General features: G+C 37.1%; 1 protein-coding gene across 3 annotated transcripts in view; it reads left to right on the plus strand.

Annotated features, from left to right (window-relative positions):
* Positions 1–21,363, plus strand: part of kif26b (kinesin family member 26B) — a 100,770-nt gene that overhangs the window by 42,241 nt on the left and 37,166 nt on the right. For all 3 annotated transcript variants that reach the window (XM_014473086.2, XM_023331876.1, XM_023331875.1), the window contains exons 5-6: positions 6,621–6,831; positions 20,659–20,874. In XM_014473086.2, coding sequence (XP_014328572.1) covers positions 6,621–6,831; positions 20,659–20,874 — 427 coding nt within the window. The remainder of the gene's footprint in view (positions 1–6,620; positions 6,832–20,658; positions 20,875–21,363) is intronic.

Genomic DNA, 21,363 nt, shown 5'->3' on the forward strand with positions numbered 1-21,363 from the left:
ACTGCTTCAAATCACATTTTAAATGATACCAATGGTTTCCCTTTGTTGCTTCATACCTCTTCTCTGCTGTTCATTCTCACATAATAAGATGCGTTTGTCTGATATATTCATTCTTCAGTGTACCAGACATAATGTTGTCTGTCAGAGCCCCAAAGTGCACCCCGACACTCTTAAACACACACACTGTCTTGATCTTTCCCCTCTTCAGTCCACTGAGCTGTCAAATATCAGAGGCTGTTTTACACAAACACACACATCTGGTTTACATTATAAACAAACATCCAGCTGTAAGAGCTTAAAAAAAAACTCTGATTGCTTAGACACGTGGAGTCCCATAACAGTGTCCAGAGTTTTACAGACATGGAGTGGTATAAGAGTCTGACTGTATGGTCAAAGACAGCACAGCTGGATGAATTAAAACAAACATTAAAAAGTGTATAAAGCAATCTGTCTTTTGCTTACAAGTACAGGAATGCAACTACTGCTGTTAAAATGTATTGATACAGAAGTGATTATGAATAACACAAATTTCCAAACATTCCATTTTGTCCTTTTGTAAAAAGTGTAAGGTAGAAGTAGGGCTGGATGGTAAGGCTGAAAAACATGTCACAATATAAGAGTTTCATCTCAGTTGATAATTATTGAGTAGTTTTTTTTGTTTTAAACATCTAAAATACTGCATAACCTTTCCCATTTCATCCACAATTTCATCTTTTTATTTTTAAGCAGTTACAAAGCACAGAGGTAAAACCTGAAACTGTTGCTGTGCCAGTTACTCAACAGGTTGTTGCTAGGGAACCAAAACCTACTCCACAAGTTGTTGCTAGGTAACCAAAGAGCAAGAAAGTTGGTTGATTTCACCAACCTTGCTTAGCAACCTTGAGAGGTTGAGCGCCTAAAGACTTTCCTCTGCCTACATCCCCCAGAATGCTGTGTGGTTCTGGATTCAGTGCAGTTCAGTGAAATTATTGAAAATTCTATCAGATATAGTTTTTATTGATATTGGTCTACATATATTGATATATATTGTTATTGATTTATGTCCAGGATCCCCTAATTTGATGATAAAACACAGATGATAAACAGCTTTCAAAATGCTAGAGTGCTACTTAACTCTCTAAGCAACCAGAGAAAATGGATGTAAACACTACAAATGGTATAGAAAAATGTTATGATTTAATTCCTATAACCGCAAAATAAAATCTTAAACCAGTTCAGATTTACTTGTGCGTCTGTTATGCTTGTTTTTTCTCCCTTGTGTCATTGTAAAATTTTATTTTTTAGTTGGGTAAACATGCACTTGGTTGTATTTTTATTTATGGTTGGGATGATGCGGGAATGTTTGTGCATTTATCTATTAGCCTGTGTTTACAGTCAGTAAAATCAGCCTTGCAGGGCTGATGCAGGTCTCGGTCTTTACTCTTAGACGTGGTCTGCATCCAGACACAAACACAATCTTCGCTGGGCTCGCTGTCTGCACACTGCCAAATCCCTGTGTCCACTCCATGTCCTCTCACCTGATCCCCTGTCTTCCTTTATTTCTCCTCTGCCTCCCCTGCCTATCTCCATTTCTTGTTTTCTCCTCAGCATGCAGCTCTCCGGTTTTCATTTAATTGCTCTCCTCCTTTCCCATTGTTCTCTCCTCTCGTTCACCCACACCTTCTCTGTTCCCACACTGACCTTTCCTTTACCTCCACACTAATGCATATCTGAGTAATATCTTTCATTAGTGGCAATCTGTCTGTGGAATATGTCACACTTGCACAGCAGCTCTACATCTTCGCCGAGCCGCAGCGGCCCTCTGGGGACACTGGGCTAGAGACTTGCTGTGGTGTGTGCATGCTCTTACTCACAAGGGGGAGGGAGTTTCTATCAGTGCAGGAATTTTTTTTAACTGCATGCTCCGAGGATCGGATCTATGGGGATTTGGCTGGCTGTGTGTGTGTGCTGCATGAGGCAGCCAAATGAATTGGCCCCAAGTGAGTTGGTGAATTGAGAAGGCGTTATTTTAGATGGAGGATGGCAGAGATATGTAGGTTGCTGTCCCTTTTTCTGACCCTTTACATTTCTTGCTGACATTTTTTGTGTTATTTAAGGAAAACGGTTTCCTCCAGTGATAGATGAAAACAAATTTGCTACCCATCAAACTGGTGGATTGATAATCCAGCCAGATGGGACAAAAAAAAAGAAGAAGTAATTTGATCAGATCACGTACACATTTGTTTTGATTTTTGCTCACACAACCAAGAAAAACCATTTTACTGCCACACGGCAAATAACTGTTGCACCTTATGCTTAATTTAGCCTCAATCATTGTGCCTTTTGTTGTTTCGCTTTCCCACTTTACCTCCAAAGTAACCGACTTCACTTGGTGAAGTTTTTACTTCTATCCTATTAGTTATGGGGTAATGAACAGTGAGGAAATACCCACAAAAATATCTGAACTGAATCAGAAATGAGAGTTTTTCAAGCAGACAGAACCAGCTGTTGTAGCTGAAGTTGGCAGTACGGAACAATTCCAGGTTCGGGAGCTAAACTGAAGCCATATAAGCAGCATCAGAAGAGATTTCTTTAAAACAGCCTGAGACGTGAATAAAAACACGAGGAAGTAGTTTAAAAACGCGTTCACAACAAACGCCGGATGAGTGTCAGGTGCATCCGGTTTACATTAAAAGTCTGTGTCGCGGCGCGTTTCATGCGTCTAGTGGGGCGTGATTGGAAGCGTTTGGGTTCCCAGGAGTGTTTGACGCATCAAGCGTCCGACAAATAGGCCGGCAATGGAAAACAACGGCTAAAGCAATTTTGACGCATCTGACGCGTGTCCACATAGACTTTGGATGTAAACCAGACGTGCAAAACGCTAGGTCGAGAGCAAAATGTCAAGAGTCTGAATTCATAGTGCAGACACGTCAAACTTGAAGCGTCGGATGCGTTTTTTACGTGTGTAATGCGTTTGGTGTAAACTCACCATATATGTTCAATTTTTTCTTCAAAAGTGACTTTAACAAAGTGAATCTGACCTCAATGCACGGCCCAGTGGGTTTATTAATGGCAGAATCCCAGTGAAGCTCTGAGTTAGAAGCGCCACAAATTCAGGTAATTCAGTTTGCAAACGCAGATTTGAAGAATTGCATCAATTTGTTTGAGGAGACATTGATAAGAGAACACCACAATCACAGTGGAGACGAACAAGGAAGTGACCTGTGACCCACGGCTTTAAAGAAGTTGGAGATTTTGGGGCAACACGGGAAGTGGGCCCGCCAAAATAAAAGCCAAATGACTAAATGTGGGCTACTGGCACACCGAGCTGAGAGAGGAACGGAGATGACAGAACCTCAGAAGTAGTAACATTTGCTATCAAAAGTCCAAATTCAACCACAAAAGATTTTTTTTTTACTTCGGAGAGAATCCAGGTAACGTATTTATTATATAGGTTGGGGTTTTTTTTTTGCCTGTTTATTAATTATTCCGGAAGCATTTGCTTTTTTCTTGTAGAAACAGCAGGGAATCAGAATTTCTTTTACTCAAAACTCATTTGGATCTGTGGGATCATCAGTGTAATCACTGACCTTGCAATCCATCCATTAGCTCAATATTCTTATCCTTACAAAGTCTTGCAAATGCAATTCTGTTTTAGAAATATCCAGAATTTTCTCACGCATTTGAATTAACTTGTAATTTACAGAACAGCTACAACAGTAGTCCCTATCATTTCCAACAAAATGTGGTCATTTCTTTAGCCACATGTCCATGTCAGTAGATAATATCAGTAAAGCCAGTCTTCTGTCCAAGCTGAACAGCCATTCTGACCTAATACAACACACAAAAGCTCACTTCCTCATGTCCACCATCACTCTGTCTCCCCTCACATCTTCTTCCATTGATGGCCTACTAAACAGAAAGTAATTAACCACTGAACCAACAACACAGCCAGGAGACACCAGCCATCAATCAGCAGAGCTGTTTGTGTTTGCCAGAGAGGAGGAAGAAAACAAAGCAGCATCTTGTTACCAGCTGACCTCTGATGCTTTCCAACAAGAGTCAGATACCTGAGGTCTATGAGGGGAGAAGAAGTGGCAGTCGGTGCTGAAGGAATCGATGCTCTTCGAAAAGGATGAGTGGGTATATGGAGGGCAGCAAAGAAGTGGAGAGGATGGAGAGGAAAAATAATGAGTGAGAGAATGAAACCAAGGTTTTCAGGATGGTGGAGCCCAAGAAGGAACGGAAGACAGAAAAGGGAATAACAGAGAAGAGCTGATGATTTGATGAGCCGATTGATGTAAAACAACTACAGTTCACTTTACGGTTAGTTTGAAATAGACCTGCTCAACCAAATCCCACACCACAAGTTACCAGCTATTGTTTGAGTGTTTGTTACTTAAATTTATCCAAAGATTGAATCACTGAGGAAGCGAAAACATTTCAGAAATTGAAACCCAAGTGTTTCCCCACCAGAAGAAAACTGTAAGAAGAATAAGATATACATTTTTTTTTGCTTAGCTGTAAAGAGTCCCAGCTAAGCATTATTGTAGTGAGAGTGAAAAACGAAAATGCATGCAGGTTACAAGCAGGAATCCCCTGCAGCAGAGTGAACAAATCCATCATTGTCACGCCTCTTACTGCAACCATCAGCAGCTCTGCAGCGGCCCCTTATTTCATTGACAGCACAGAAATCACATACAATATTAATGAAACACAGAATAGAGAAAATAAATTCACTAATGCTTTAAAACCTCCCATGATTAGAAGGAGCATGGAAACTGATTTCAATACAATCCTGCAGCAGACAAAAAGATTTCAATAAATTTCTTCACATGATGCATGGGGAGGTTTTGAACATTACACCAACATAATACAAACCTGTAATTGCCTTTGATCGCATTTCAAGCGCGTAAGCTTAGCCTGCACCCTCAAAAAAACCCAATTAGTGGTCTTCTCATGGAGGTTTGTTTCACACTGCGTGCAGTCAGACACACACACACACACACACACACCTTCACACACAAATCTCCAGGGAGAGCCAGTCAAATGGTGAAGTGCTTCATCGTAACACGGGTCACTTGATTCACATCTCCCTTCCTCTCCCCCTCTTTCCCACTCTCCTTTTGCCGACTCTCTCCCTCACTCTCATTTCTGAAACTTGCTGCATTTAATTGAAAGCCAATGGTGTGAGAATACAGCTTCTTGACAGAGAGTGCATCAGGGCAGAAGGTCTCTCGCTCTTTCTTCCTCTCCTTACTGTACATGTTCTCTAAATTATATATGTGGGTTAAAGCAGAGCAGTGCAGGAAGCCCTGCTGCAGCTGTTTTAGTGGACTTTCATTGTGTTCAATTGGTGATAGAGCAGCTGGATGTGGAAGTAGTTACAGTTGGTGCAAGGAATAAAATAACATCTTTCTGTCTTTGTACTCTGTAGTGTGCATTAAACATTCAATGCCCAAAAACCACTGCAGAGTTAAAACTTCTGATTTATTATCATTCACAGGCTCTGCTGGCCATAAGTGACATATTTCTATATTTGACTCATGAATATCCATCATTTTTAACTTTTAATCATATAGATTTAAACTGTAAATCAAGAAAAAAATTAATTAGGAGAAAAAGTCATAATATTAGAAGTATAAAGTAAATATTATGACTATTATTGTAAAACTGTGACTTTATTTTTGTAATATGACTTTTTATTGTCAATTTTTTGGCTTTATTCTTGTAATTATATGACTCTATTGTCATGACTTTATTTTTTAACATTTCTTCAGCCCTAATATGCCTTCAAAAATCTGTTCTCTTTTCAGGTTGAAAAAATATACACAACTTCAGTGACATTTCACAGCAAACCAGGGTGCAAAGCACACCAAAGACTAAATCTGACCAAGTATTTTTAAGAGTTTTAAAAATACTTGGTTCCACTGACTGGTTGTTTCATTTACTTTATTTTTTCATCAATATCAAGGAATTATTTATCTAAAACAAGCTGATATCTTGCTAAAAAGTTACTTATATGTTAGTTTTGCCTTATTTCAAGTTCACTCAGATATTTCCACTAGAAACTAGGTGAAAATACTTGGTAAGATTTTTGCAGTGAAGTTTGAACTCATTGTAGATTTTTTCTAAACAAAACAGGATAAGGTTTCTACAGGCAGGTTAAAATGTGTATGCCACCATTAACATCTGATTAAATTGCTCTTAGCAAGGTACAGAGAAACTCACCCAAAACTTGTTAATGGCTGATAAAAACTGTCTGTATATTTGACTATCAGTCTTTAAATTTGTTAATTTTCTGGCAATAATTTGGAACACAAAGAATTGTATTAATACATTTTCTAAAGCTTCATAATGAAGGTTTATGGGTGAAGGGAAGATGAACCAATATATTAAATTTATAATAGAAAACAGATGTGGTGTATGTGTACGTTTAAGCTTATGTGCATAATTCTGCAGCCAATTAGAGAAACTACACAATAAAAATCAAACTTGTGCAGAAATTAATATTACCTTTATGAAATTACTAAACCTATGTTGAAATGTAGGTTTTTTAGATAACATTCAGTGAGTTCTTACGTCTGATTTTAACCTAGTATTCTAATCATTTAATGGAGGTTACTGCTTCTCTCCCTCAGAGCTGCTCAAAAGTTGAACTTGACGTCGAAGAAGAAGAAGCAGAAAACCACCACGGTCGCAGCCCCTCTGACATCATCTCCGTCCTCATCCTGCGACCCTCATCTGTTCCCGACTAACTTCAGCTCTGCTTTGGTGACGATGCCTCCACCTGCTCCACCTTGTCTTCTTCGAGCAGCAAACAAGATAAAAGATACACCCGGCCTTGGAAAGGTATCAAGATGGCTTCTCTTTCTCTGCCATGTTATTTTCCCCTTAAAACTCAGAAAAGGTTGAATTCGACACATAAAACATTACCCATCATTAAATAGAGATAAAACATTAAAAATACAGCTCCGGGAAAAATTAAGATACCTCTTAAAGTCATCATATTCTCTGATTTTACTTTTTATAGGTATATGTTTGAGTAAAATTAAAGTTTTTATTCTATGAACTACTGACAACATGTCTCTGAAATTCTGAAATTCCAAGCAAAAATTTTGTACTTATTTGCAGAAACTGAGAAATGGTCAAAATGCAGGGCTTTCAGACCTCAAATAATAATAAAGAAAACAAGTTCATATTCTTTTAGAAACAACAATACTAATGTTTCAGCTCAGGAAGAGTTAAAAAAAACAAAACAAACAAACAAAAAAAAACAATATTAGGTGGAATGAATTTAGGTTTGAATTTCGTTGTCCTTGTGACAATGACAATAAAGATTTATCTTATCTTAATAACCATGAGGTTTTCCATGAGGTTCAGTGCAGTGGGCTCTAATTTTTTCCAGAGCTGTAGATATGGACTCTTATAACACTTAAAACAAGTGTTAGTGTTAGTAATTAAGTTAGAAAACCCTCCTGCAACTCAGGATTTCTGTTTCTGTAATTTTTGAAAATATTATAAAACTCGTCTTGTCTGTAGGAAACTTCACCATGAAATTGAATTATAATGTTAAGTATGTGTAAAGCAAAAAGCTGCTGACTTTTGTCCATTATTGAGATGTTAAACCATCTACTACTCTTCCACTGACAGTACGGGAATGAGTCAATAGCTTAGGAATAAATTATGAATAAGCTGTGGAAATGCAACTTTTTAAAGTTAGTTAGTGAGTATTGCGCAACTTGTACATACATTTGTCATGAGGACAAGTTTGGAGGCATTACTGTATTAATTCTTAGTTTACTCATGATTTATGATTGTTGGTGCCAGATATGCTGGTCTAAGTATTTCAGAGACAAAAATACAATGTTTGAGAAAAGGAAGGCAATGGTATCTCAAATAATCAATTGTTACGATCAAGAATATCATCTGATTGTAAAATATGTTGACTCTTGAAGTGGATGACCACTCTGGTTGTCAGATTAGAACAGGAATTGGAGACTAAAAATTTTAAACTTAAAATAAGAAAAATCCTGATGTAGATGACATGTTGATTTTTAAATTATAATTTGATTTTTAGCAATTAGCTCTTCTGGAGTCACCTCATTAGTACAAAAAATACTATTTTGTGTCTATATAAATGTGCGATTTAAAAACAAAAAGATTTAATTAAGTCAGTTAATATTGATTGCGGGATTTTGTAGTGGGGTACAAGTACAGATAAAAAAACTTCTTGCTTCCAAAGCTGTCTAAAATATAGAAAATACTGGTTCATTCCCAGATAAACCTCTTTATTGCTGGAGTTTTTGTGAATTAGTCATATTTTTATGAACGGAAACGAAATTGCTCTTTTTTAGACAAATGAAAGCAGAAAATTTGTGAAAAGCAATTCAAATAAAAACTTTAAAAAATGTATATAATTTCCAAAAAGCCTACGGCAACATTAATAAAGACTATTTTAAAATGTTACAGCAAATTCTAGATCTATGACAGGGAACTATGAGTCTGGATTAAAAGTTTGTGTCTTAATCAGCAAAAAAATGGCAGTAAAGTTAGAACAACTGTGTAAAGATATTTCTAAATTATGGTGTGTGAATAAATTTTTGAATGATCATTCATAACATCATTATGAATGATAATAGAATAAACAGAAATGTGAATTTAGACATGTATTTAGACATTACTGCCAAATACAATTAGCCTAGCATCATTGAAGAATCAGCTACTCCAAAACTCAAAGTGAATCAGTTTGGGGGAAGTTGTTGCTTTTTGTTTTCTTATCCTTTCCTTAGGAGTTATTTAAGCCCAAATAGTGCTGTAATTTGCTGAAATACTGAGCTGTAGCATTTTATCCTGACCTTCACCAGTTTAAGTGTGTTCGCTTGCAGGGGTGCGTGTGTGTGTGTGTGTGTGTGTCAGCTGGGCTCCCCTGCTGTAGGATACCAAAATATAACCTAATGGTTACCATGGTAACACATTTCAGGCTGACAAAAGTCATCTGTCACCATCGCCACTGGGTGATGAAACACACAAGAAAGAGAGAGAGAGTGTGTGTGTGTGTGTGCGTGGGCGTGTGTGTGTGTGCGTGTGTGTGTGTGCTGGGGGACCAGGCACACACTCGGCTCTCAAGTGTGTGCACTATTGATCGTCCATGTAATGAGTTTTTAGTGCCGCCCCCTCTACAGTTTGAGGCTCCCTGACTTTGTGCCCCCAACAGCTGGAAAACGAACGACTGTCGGACAAAAGAATCAAACTTCCTGCGAAAGTTTCTGTATCAAGAGAGGAATTTTAAAAAATAAATAAATAAAAGCATCCCGTTTTTGTATGTGTGTGTGAATCATCTGTTGTTTGAGCTCCATGTGTTGGGACCATTTGGCTCTGAGGGAATTTGTCAAGTACGAGTGGAAATATGTGCGTGCCGTTCATATTAACTACCAGATGAGACCGAAAGCCATCTCTCTGTTCAATTACATTTGTAATGAGTTGCAGTAAAATGTTACAACTGTGTAGTCTGAAAAACCTGCCGATATTTAGAAAAGATTCAGAATAATATCACTTCCATCTCATCAGTGTTCAAGCAACATTATTTGCCACTGAAGTAACTGGAATTACTACTGGAATAAAGAAAATACAGTGCACAGTAAAATAAATACTGTTGCTATTTTGATTAAATTACAGTCGCTCACTAAGAGGATCTATTTACCTTCCACATATTTGCTTTTAAAATCACTACAACTCAGTGTGTTGTGTTGAAATGCTTAGTTTAATATTTTGCAACAGATAGCTTTCATTTTCTGTGTCTGTCTCTCCATATGGAGATGACAGATGTCCTCTCAGTTGTCAAGGAAACCATTTCTAGATTGCATATTCACGCACATAACAAATGATTCTGCCATCAACGCACACATCACATACTGTATAACACAGCTGGAAGAAACGTGATGAAGAAGAAAAACCTCTTCTCACATCATACCTGGCTTTTACTTTTCTCATTACAGCTACATTTCAGCTAATTAAAATAATTTATTTCACTAATTTGATTAAAAAAGAGAAACTAATGCCTGTTACTGACCTTTGCAACTACATCATTTAATCATTGGAGGCCCCATGACGGACGTCGGAAGTGAGGGACAGGAGTATTGAACTGATTGACTGAAGTCGTTTTCCCAAGTTGTTTTTGTCTGTTTACTCTTCGCTTCTGCTTGTTGAGTTGAGCTAATTTGTCTTTGAGCCTAACACACCTTTGAGGGTCATGGACGGCGGTATTTACAGAAGCTCGAAATGGCCAGCTTACAAACTGATCCATACTTCCCTCCTGACGTGTTGATCAAATTACCGATTTTGCCTGAATTCACACCACGTGATTTTTGTCACTATGTCATAAACGGCGTTTCCCTTTACTGTACACCGGAGCAGGATTAAAAACAAACGGAAGACGAGATGCTAACCAGCTAGGCTACATGACTGTGGGGTATTGTCTCCATGGTTACCAGTGGACGCGTACCTTCGCCATAATGCGATATTTGATATCTTTCTAATTATACTTACATATAAAGTATATGAACGTTAATCTTCTTACCTTGTAAAAAGTGTCCGCAGTTAGACTGATGGCTGACAGTCACTATGATTGACAGCTGCTGTCCATCACCGCCGCAGCTTTTTCCTCCTTAAGTTATACAATACAATAACAAGTTTGGTTTTCACCCTGGTCTGTTTGTGCAGCCGACCTTGCAGCATCCTATGACCATTTATACTGCGAAATCAACTACATAAAAGTGACATTATGCTACCACATGTGCGTTTTTTTGGGGGGGGACAGGCTTTACAGGAGTGTTGTTTGACGTACAGTACAAGTTTGGACACACCTTTTAATTCAATGAGTTTCCTTTATTTTCATGACTATTGACATTGTAGATTCACACTGAAGGCATCAAAACTATGAATAACACATGTGGAAATATGCACTAAACAAAAAAGTGTAAAACAACTGAAAATACCCCTTATATTCTAGTTTCTTCAAAGTAGCAACCTTTTGCTGTGATTACTGCTTTGCACACACTCTGCATTTTCTTGATGAGCTTCAAGAGGTCGTCACCTGAAATGGTTTTCACTTCATAGGTGTGCCCTGTCGGGTTAATAAGTGGGATTTATTGCCTTATAAATAGTCATGAAAATAAAGAAAACCCATTGAATTAGAAAGGTGTGTCCAAACTTTTGGTCTGTACTGTACCTTATGGTGGAGCTGGCGGAGTTTCGAAGAGAGTGACGTGAAAGGGTCAAAAGACATGGCTAGCTGTATGGCAAGCTCACTTATAATAAAATGTCTGTTTCTCAAGACAAATGAAAAATTTATTTTTATTCATTTTTTTTTTTTAGGGAAACCAAAGCAACTTAAAAACAGGTGTAAGACCCTTCTTTTTATTTACATTTGATGTTAAACAACCTCTTACACTATCCCCACTGTCATTTGAAGATTTTCTAATTTCTTAAAATGAACCCATTGGTGAACTATGATCCAAAAATTCAGTAATTGTATATAAAGACAGGGCAGCATTTTATGATTTAGACCGAATACGTCGTCCATTGTTAAAGTTATTCAGCGCACAGTCACAGTGACACACACGCTCATGCAGACATACGGGGAGAAAACAGCTGTAGTGACATTTCTCCAGGAAAAATGTCATCTGCAGAGGGGGTCTGCTCCCTGCTGAAATACTATTTCCACACATGCACACTCCTGCTCTGGCCTGCATGCTCACAAATTCATAGGATTACAGTGAACATAGAGAAGTGTCAAGGAAGCGGCAAAGCTCCCGCTGGACGTGTGAGCGATACATCCGACAGAATACATGAAACTTGTCTGAGGCTGTAATGGCGGGTTAGTGTTGTCCCTGATGGAAATGCTGCAGAAAACAGATTGAGACATTTCACATGAAGCCGGGGGAAACCAGCCTGCACAGGTCTGACCCTGAATCCCTCTGAATCTATGAGATTTTAGTATCTAAAAGACACCTCTTGTAATTCGACAATGTCTTGGCATATTGCTGTAAGCTCCACCTTAATATAATCCAATTAGCCAATTGGGAGTCTTTCATTTAAACCACTGACTGCAGGAGGAGAGCTGAGAAAATTAAGCTGTGTATGAATTACCCCTCTGGAAGCCATCTGTAATTTACATACATTTACAGCAGAGATTTTTATTATTTATTTTTAACATATTCCCTATTAGAAAAGCCATGCATTATATGGAAAACAAGTCAGGGAAGTAAATTCAACAATATTACAGCTTTGAGAGCAGATTGTGAAGTGAGCAGTTTTTGTACAGCAGAGATTAGGAGTCAAATGCAAGACTTATAGAAAACATTTACCTACATTTATAATTCATTATCTATGAAGAAAATCAGTATAAATAAGTTGTTTTCCATCAAGGATGTTTTAAATGTAAGGAAGTTAGTAAGTAAATGTCAAATGTCATGTTTGTGTACATTACTCAAGTAAAGGAATTAATTTGCAAGGTTTTTAACCCTTTGAGGCCCTGCTCTGATTTGGAGTGCATTAAGAACCCGACGGACCCACCGGTGGGTCCGTCAGGAAAGATAAGATTATTTCAAATAATTTTAACCTAAATCAATCTGGACCTAAACAACATTAGTAACCATTTGTAAACTGTCAGTGAGAGCCAGGTTTAGGAAATGATCATTTCTTAAAATAATGCCTTAATCATATTTTTGCTACATGAAACATCGCTACTGTCATTAAGCCTTGCAGCCCCATCCCACACGCGCCTGGGTGTGAAACATAAGAGCATGTCACAGTTTCGCCACAGGGTTTACATCTCCTCCGCTAAGCTGTCACTTCATTTGCAGGTCTCCGTCACACCTGATGTTCACACTGTTCAGCTCACCTGCAGGAGGACGAGCAACACGCTAGGAGACGCTTTGATGCCCAGGAGGAGCAGCTTCCTTTTGTCTTTTGTTCTCCTCTAAACCGATCTGCTCCTCATCTCCTAAATCTAAACAAAGCATAAATCTCATCTCTCCCTCCTTCTTCTCTACTCTTTATCCGAGAGCTTTATCCCTCATTCAATCTCACCAGCCTGCGTTTTGCACACATGCACACTCACAGATTGCGACTTGACCTTGGGGGAAAGTGATACTATGACAGATAATCAATTTTTAATAGCAGCTACGATTCCTCTCAAGTCACAAGCTGTGTGTCTGTGTCACGACTGAGCATGTGTAAGCGCATTTAGCACAGGCACGCATGTTACCGAGCATCTGTGTGCCTTGTATCTAAATGATTGAGCGAGTCTGTTATGACAGTCCAGTCCAGCAGCCACTTTGTTCCACCTCATCACTAAAATATTAATGCTTTCAGTGCTGGCAGTCCTGGAGGATGTAACCAACACACACACACACACACACGCCTACATACACACACACCATCTTTTATAGGTTGTATCTTGTATTTTATGGCTCTGTGGGGCTCTATAAATCAAATAGATGAGGCTTGAATTTGAAAATAGACTAGAGTGAAAGGAGCATGTGATTTCCTCATTCAGCAGCATCACTTTACCTTTTACTGATCAGATTTGCATGTTGGAGAAAATGCTTTATAGTCAAATATTAATGACCTACATTTATTCTGTTATACGTATGTTTATATTTTCAGATAGCCTGATCATCCTAAATCAGTGCTTCTCAATCCTGGTCCTCAGGTTTCACTGCCCTGCATATTTCAGATGCATCTCTGCTGAATAAATTACTAGCATTAGCTTCTGCAAACCACCAAGTGCTGGAGATGCCTGTTAAAGCTGCAGTATGCAAGTTTTATAAAAAATATACAGCTGAATATGGGGTTCAGTGCAGAGTCCATTGCACTGAACCCCATTGAAAACCTCCAAATATTGATTTCTTAACTCTTCCTGAGTTAAAACATTAGTATTGTTGTTTCTAAATGAATATGAACTTGTTTTATTTGCATTATTTGAGGTCTGAAAGCTCTGCACCTTTTTAGTTATTTATATTCTACTGCAATTGTAACACACATTAAAAAACTGCTAATATAGCTATTTAAAAGGATTTGATGGAGATGGCGATAACTTTAGAGGCAATGATGGAAATAGGATTTATTTATTTTTTATTAGAGCATTTCTCCCACAGCCCCATTTATATAGATAATAATTTTAGACTGCATTCACGTTTCAAAAAATCACACACATTGTTCTTGTCTTATTTTCTTATTGTCTAATTATACACATCCTTAAATAGATTTTTTTGAATTCATCTGAGGGCTTCCAGCATAAATGCTATGGTACAGTGAGCTAATCTGGAATAAATACTCCAGCTAAAATTAACATTGATCTCAATCAGGAACTTTTTCCCCCCGTTGTGGTGTTTGTATCCATCTTAATGCATGTTTGCACAAATGTGTCTGGGTTTCTGCAGTCTTTGGGAACCAATTAGAGCTCGATTTCAGCCCCCTATTGATTTTCCAGCCAATAGCAATGAGGCGCTGTGGTGGTGGACTATTGAACCCACTTCCCCCGCTCAGGGTGAGCTGTTGCCGTTTAGCAGAGTTCCTCGCTTTAAATTGGCTGAGTGTGGTATCTGAAGTGAAAGAACAGCAGGATCTATATCGAAAGGTGCCTAATTGTGGTGAGATCGGTTTCTCAGGAGGAATTGTCAGAAAGGTGTCTTTGCCCTTTAGCTCAGAACCTCAAGGAGGTGATGAGAGTATTTTTAAAGAAGTCATAACTCCTAAATCAAAGCTCCAACATGCAAAGCTCTGCACATAACGTTTAAAGAAACTAAAAATGTTTTTAAGTGCAAGGAATAGGCTTTCCTTTGTATAAGAAAGCCCCTTTCTCTGAACAGCTGTATTCATTGCAGCACAAAGTGTGAGGAGAAGATGGGGAATATAAAAAGGAATAAAAGCAAAAGCCGAAGTCGTCTTATTTGTTCAGAGGATAGAAAGGAAATGAGCCTTAGAGAAGGGAGGGAATGAAAAAGGCAGGCACCAAAATGAGGAATGTAATCTCCCTTAAACAGAGAAAGAGGTTTGTTTAAATATATGTAATGAAAGCAAAGGTTTGGAAAAGAAGAAAGGAGGACGAGGTTGGCTGGAGAGCGAGAAACAAGAGAGCTACTGGTCACCTGCTTTCTCTTCTTCATCTTTCTGCTCTGAAATAAACCTCACATCTTTTCCCTCTTCCATCTTTTACATCAAACAGGAAAAAGACTCCATTAGCTTCGTGTTTATGTTGGCTTTTACCCTCTGCCAGGTGTATTGATTGGAAAAATCCCAATGATCAGAGGAGATTATGGGTGTGAGTTGATCAAACGACAAACATTTCTGATGTTAGATGAAGCCTTAGGTTAAAAAAAAGGCTCAAATTAATGTTCATCCATATGTTGCACACAATATTTATAAATATGGTTATTTTGATATAGTCGGTCAGCATACATAAACATCTCCCTTTAGAAGTCTATAATGGAGCACATGTAGTTAATTCTACAAATATTTAAATAATTTATTCAGGTTTAGCTCACACTCAGGCCACCCATCAGGCTAATTCACTCAGTCTCAAACAATAAACTTCACTTCTGAAATATCAATAAATAGGTTTTTGCATTAGAAACAAAACTTTAAAAAGTAAAAGAGAAACAAAACTCTAGGAATGAAAGATTAAAGAAAACCAGCTGGATCAAGCACACAATAAAAACAACAGAGAACAAGGACTTAATGCTGATTTTAACAGATTATTGTAAAAACAATTCAGATTTACAGGTTATATCACAAATAATGTTAAACATAATAAGATTTAGGCATTACCTTCTAGAGAAGCTCTGGTGGATCTGCTGTAGTTTCCTAACAAAGAGATAAAGATCCAAGATCATTTAAGCAATATTTGATTTAATTACATCCATAATATTGTTTTTTAATCAAGAATTAATAATGTGTAATCATTTGGTCATATAAATGTGAAAACATTATCAAAGTGTAAACAACTCCCAAATCTGCCAGTGGACAAAACATTTCAACATATAATATGGGAAAAATGTTCATTTATAACTAATAATTCATCATCAATATTAAGGAATTGTTGACTTAGAACAAACTCATATCGAGGTGAAAAGTTACATGTTAGTTAGTAAACTTGAAATAAGACTAAACTAAGATATTTGCACTAGAAAGTAGACTAAAATGCTTAGTAAGGTTTTGTGTTTTGCAGTGTATTCAGTAGCACTCATTTGCTCAGTCAAATTCAGGTCACTACGTTTTGTCTTTTTGGCCATGCAGTATTCATTATCCTGGTATTTTACTCGTCTGTCCTGCAGTAAAAAGAAAACAAGTTTCAAAGTTGCTTTTACTTCAGCAGATTAATTTTGCACAGAGAAACTGTGCATTCAGGTTATTCTGACCGAGAACCTTTTATTGTTTTCATGGGGAAGCCTGCAAAAACCTTCCAGGTTTATCCTTGATTCTTTTCATTGTCTGCCAGAAATATGTTAGACCGTGGCAGGTTAATGGTGAAATGACAAATACCGACTGGCATCACGAGTTTCTTTGGCCTTCAATGCCTTTTTGACCAATTTTAGTTTTCAGTACTTATCCTGCTACATTACTTATAACCCAGTTTATTTGACTGGTATGTGTTGATTTCTTTGTATTTGTTACCTGGGTTGTGTCTGGCTGCTAGTGTGAATCTCAAGTCAATGGAAATATATTTGAGCAAAATTAAATAAGTTATTTTTTAACCCTCTGTATAAGAGGCACACAGATTGCAGTTTTCTGGCTGATTTTTAAATAGCCTGACCTACCAATTCCGATTTTGGCCAATACCATTTTTTTTGTCTGAAATGTCACTAAGTACAGCAAGAAAGTCACTCAGTTGGTAACAGTGGGGTGACTATTGTTAACTGCAAACGTTCAGACATGAGCTGGTGGGCCGGCCCATCAGTCAAACCTCTCACAGCAGAGCAGAAAAGGAGAGTGGTTGATTTTTAGAACTTTGCTGAGTTAAATAAGATTGGTGGATAAGGTCTGTTTTATATGCAAGTATTGGCCGATCTTCCAAAATCAACCCTTCCATGCATGAATTATGATCATTTATGTCAGGATGTTTTTCCAAATGTTTTCCATTTTCTTAAGGCATATAAAAATGGTGGGGGAAGAAAAATTGTTAAAATAATTTCTAGGATTTTTTTTGTAGGTGATCAGTTGTAAAACAAAGTTATTTGAAAAATACATCAGTAATATTTGTCTTTAGGGACTGCTTATGTCAATATTTTTTTTACCTGCAAGAGTAGAAGGAGGGACTGGATATTCCTGAGTTGCTTTTTCACCTGTCAGCCATGTTGGATTTAACAAAAAAATGTATTCCACTTGCATTGGATGGCCAGTAGTTGGCAGTGTATTGTAAGATGCACTAGTGACCACTTCAGTGGTTTGTATGTATTTATAACATAAAAACCCACAAGAAACACTAGAAAGTGGCTTTAAGATAGCAGTCAACACTATGCATGAAAGGGTTAAGGAAATCTGTGCCAATAAATCAGTGCACCAATACTCTGACTGTACGTAAACTGGCCTAAAATAGTTTCCTGTGGAATCTGATTATTTTTTATTGTCAACATAACATTATATGATCAGTTACAAAGCAGTGTTGTGTAAAATCCACCAGATTTCCAGAGGTTTAATGTCTTCTAAAAGACGGAGGTAGTATTTTCTGGTTCCAGATTACGGAGCAAAAAAAAAAAAAAGAAAACAGTAATTTTGAGAAATTGACTTTGAAAGTCATTATGACCTCATTTCTGCTTCACTCTCCAGCCTGTCACCTTCTCAAACATAAAGACCAAATGGGTTTCTGATGCGGAGCGCCTCATGGGTTACACCTTATTTGGTGTGCGGTGGTAAAATCTTCCCCTCAGGCCGATAGGCTCCTTTACTGGGGTCAGCAGATGGCCTCGCTGTGCTTCCATGTGTGTGTGGAAGTGTGTGTGTTTCCTTGCAGTGGAGAGGGGGAAGTTTGGAGGTATTCCCTCTTTAACTCATGATCTAGCAGCATGCTAGCGGCTGTTGGGTTTTTGATGTCACACAACCTAACCTTTGTTCAGAAAGCAACCCAGAATATGTTTCGCTTTAAAGAATAAACCCATTTTTGAAAAGTGTTCAAAGATTATCTTAGAACATAAAAACATAAATTGTCTTAACCAAAAATGCGTTGTACAAAAGGAAAAGATCAAGGTTGAACTCGGACACTTTTCAAACTTTGCGCCATTGTGAACCAAGATAAAAACTTATTGTTTACATCGTGGGATGTTTACCAACTTCCTCCGTGTAGCTGATGCAGCATTTTGCTCCTGCTGATATCAAAGAAAACAACGGCCCGGCTTAGATGTGACTGCTAACAGTTTGAGACTGAAGATGAAGATGAAGGAAAGGAGGAGAGAAAGAGGATGACAGGAAGCTAAAACTGAATTCCTTTAAATCAGGCCTTTTGATGTGCGGAAGTGAACAGAGATGAATAGAAAAAAATAGGAAGGGATTAAGGAGCGAAGGAGAGGAAGAGATAACTAGAGAGTGACAGGTAAAGGAGGAGAAGGGATCAGGCAAATGGAGGCGCTAAGGGTGAATAAGGGGATGAAAGCAGGAACACAAGCGTGTCGATACCCATGTTGCACTAAAAGCTGAATTTTGTGTTTCTTTGAGTCTTTTCTCAAAGCCAAAGTGAGAATAGATTTTTCCCCCCCAACAAAAATCCTTCACAGACATGATAAGAATAATGTTTCAGTGCTTAAATGTTAAAAAGAATCTCTTATAAACTGAAAATAAAAAGTTGCTTTAAAAGGCATTTTTAAAACCAATACAAACTTTTCCTTAATTTACTGCTGGGTATTTATTTTTATGTAATATGCCAGATTTTCTTCAATCTCAGACTTTTGGCAGCTTATTATTAGCTTACCATCAGTTTTTTTCCCTCTTTTTTTTTTACATTTTATTTATTGTTGTATAACACAGATTAAGAAGACTTTATAGGTGCACATTGGCAAGGAGTTGGTAATTATTCTGATACTGTATGTCCAGCTATTTTTAAAATAACAGATTATTATTATCCATAGATTTTCTTGTCCTGTTATGAGTTTGTTTTAACCATTTTGTCTAAGTAATATAATCTATTTGTTGGCTCTTTAGCACAGTATATTGAACAGGCAAATGGATATTATAACATGGTTTTAATTAAAAATTTATGATAATTATTGAGTCAGTAAACAATATATTTCATTAAATTAAGATGAAATAAGCGATAAGAAGTGAAATAAGCGTTCACTTCTTCCTACTCCTTTTCAGACAGAAAAGTTGTAGGAAACTAATTATTTTGTTCTTGATTATGTATCCACATGTTTTTCTGTCCTACTGATTGCTTGTTTTTCTTGTTTTTAAAACACTGTTTGAAATTTTTAAAACAGCCAATAAACCTAGGTTTAACATCTAGTTAAAGTAACAGGAGTTCAGTAAAATGCCAAACTCCTGTTTAATTTAAATAAACAGAAAAGATTTACAGCCACAAAGGAAGTTAGTCCCCTTAAAACCAGACTTACCGTGTATAAAGGCCTCGTTGAACAATTTCTTTCTTTTCTTTTTGTCACAAACGGTGAAGGAGACAAAGGTAAAAAAAAAATAAACACACAAAATAAACGTCCAAAAACTGAAGTTTAGGGGTGACTCCAAAATAATACAATACAGGGAAAACAATGAAATAGGATCTGACTGTGTGAGGAATTTAAGAAGAGTTTACTGAAAAATAAGGAGCAGGTTGTTGATTAGAAACTGGATGCAGCTGTGAGGAAAGGCAACAGAAGTTAACGAGGGAAACAAGGAAAAGAAATGAAAACAAACCAGATTCAACCCAGCAGGAGAAAAGATCAAGATTCAAACTAAAAAGATGACAAGACAACACAGAAGCAACAGGGAATAAAAGACAGCTTTCCAAAATAAAAGATATACAGACAATTATAAATACACAACATTGGAGTTCGTAAACCTAACTGAATATGAAAAGACTGATAAATCCTAAAATAAAACAAAGCACAAGATCAAAATGTCTATTTTATGGCTTTACAAATATATATATATAAAAAACATGTACAATGAGTTCTCCATGGATTATTTGAAGACAATTTCAAGTTTAAGCTTTCAGTATAAAGTAGTTATTGAATCGTGTTGTGACAGAACATATGCTTAAGGGGTAAAACAAATAAGTATCCCAAATGGCAAGTTATAATTCGGATAGGTTACACTACATCAATTGCCACAAACCACTACTTTAGTAACTTCTTAGCTAACGATTTCACAAATTTCACCATCTGTAATTTCTGCAATAATTTTTAAAGCCATTTGTAGAATAAAGTGTTTTAAAGAAGTTGTAGTGTAAGCAATGTTTCTAAATGTTAATAATAAAGAAAAATAAAAAGTTCATAGAACTCCATATAACATTATTAAGCTCTGATACATTCTAATAAAATTACACAATGTTTTTCTTTTTGTTTTGTGATTTTTTTTAACCAGTGGGCACCAATAAAAAAATGGAAATATAATAATTTTATGTTATGGTAATGCTCTTGAATTTACCTTTAGCCAGCCCTGTATTAATAGCTCTGATGTTTTTGTTCTCAGGTGAAGGTGATGGTCAGAGTTTGCCCAACATCTCAGTCTGATGCTGCAGAGTCCAGTTCCTTCTTGAAAGTGGATCCCAGAAAGAAACAGATCACCATCATGGACCCGTCTGCCAACCAGACACTGAATGCTGCCTCCCAGAAAAGAGCAGGAGTCAATCACACTCCACCAAAGATGTTCACCTTCGATGCTGCATTTCCTCCCGATGCATCACAGGTGAGACTATTGGTGCGAAAACCTACCGCAACCAACTAAATGTCAGTTTTCTTCCTAAAAACATCAAATTGTTTGGAATGTGATTATTCTTTAATTCACCACTGGAAGCCAAACTTGTGTCTTTATTTGGAATATAACATTTAATTTATGTAAACTTTCTCCTTACACTTTCACTCTTTTAGCTCTTCTTAGTTATGAGTTAAACTACAAGCTTGAGAGACAAGTTTTGGATTACAGTGCACAACAAATCAGTCAATAAATCAAGTTTATTTGTATAGCATATTTCAGCAACAAGGCAGTTGAAAGAGTTTTACATCATAAAAACAAAAGTACAAAGTTGTAGAACACAGTCAACAATTATCAAATGACGTCGTTACACATCAGAACGTTTATTGTTTCATTTATAATGTTTTCAACTAGATTTAAAACTTTAAATCTAGTTTTAGTTTAGATTGAAAGGAAATCCGTGTTTCGGCTTTGTTTGTTCCA

Source organism: Xiphophorus maculatus, chromosome 4 (assembly GCF_002775205.1).
Source record: "Xiphophorus maculatus strain JP 163 A chromosome 4, X_maculatus-5.0-male, whole genome shotgun sequence".
NCBI classification, from domain to species: Eukaryota; Metazoa; Chordata; class Actinopteri; order Cyprinodontiformes; family Poeciliidae; genus Xiphophorus; species Xiphophorus maculatus.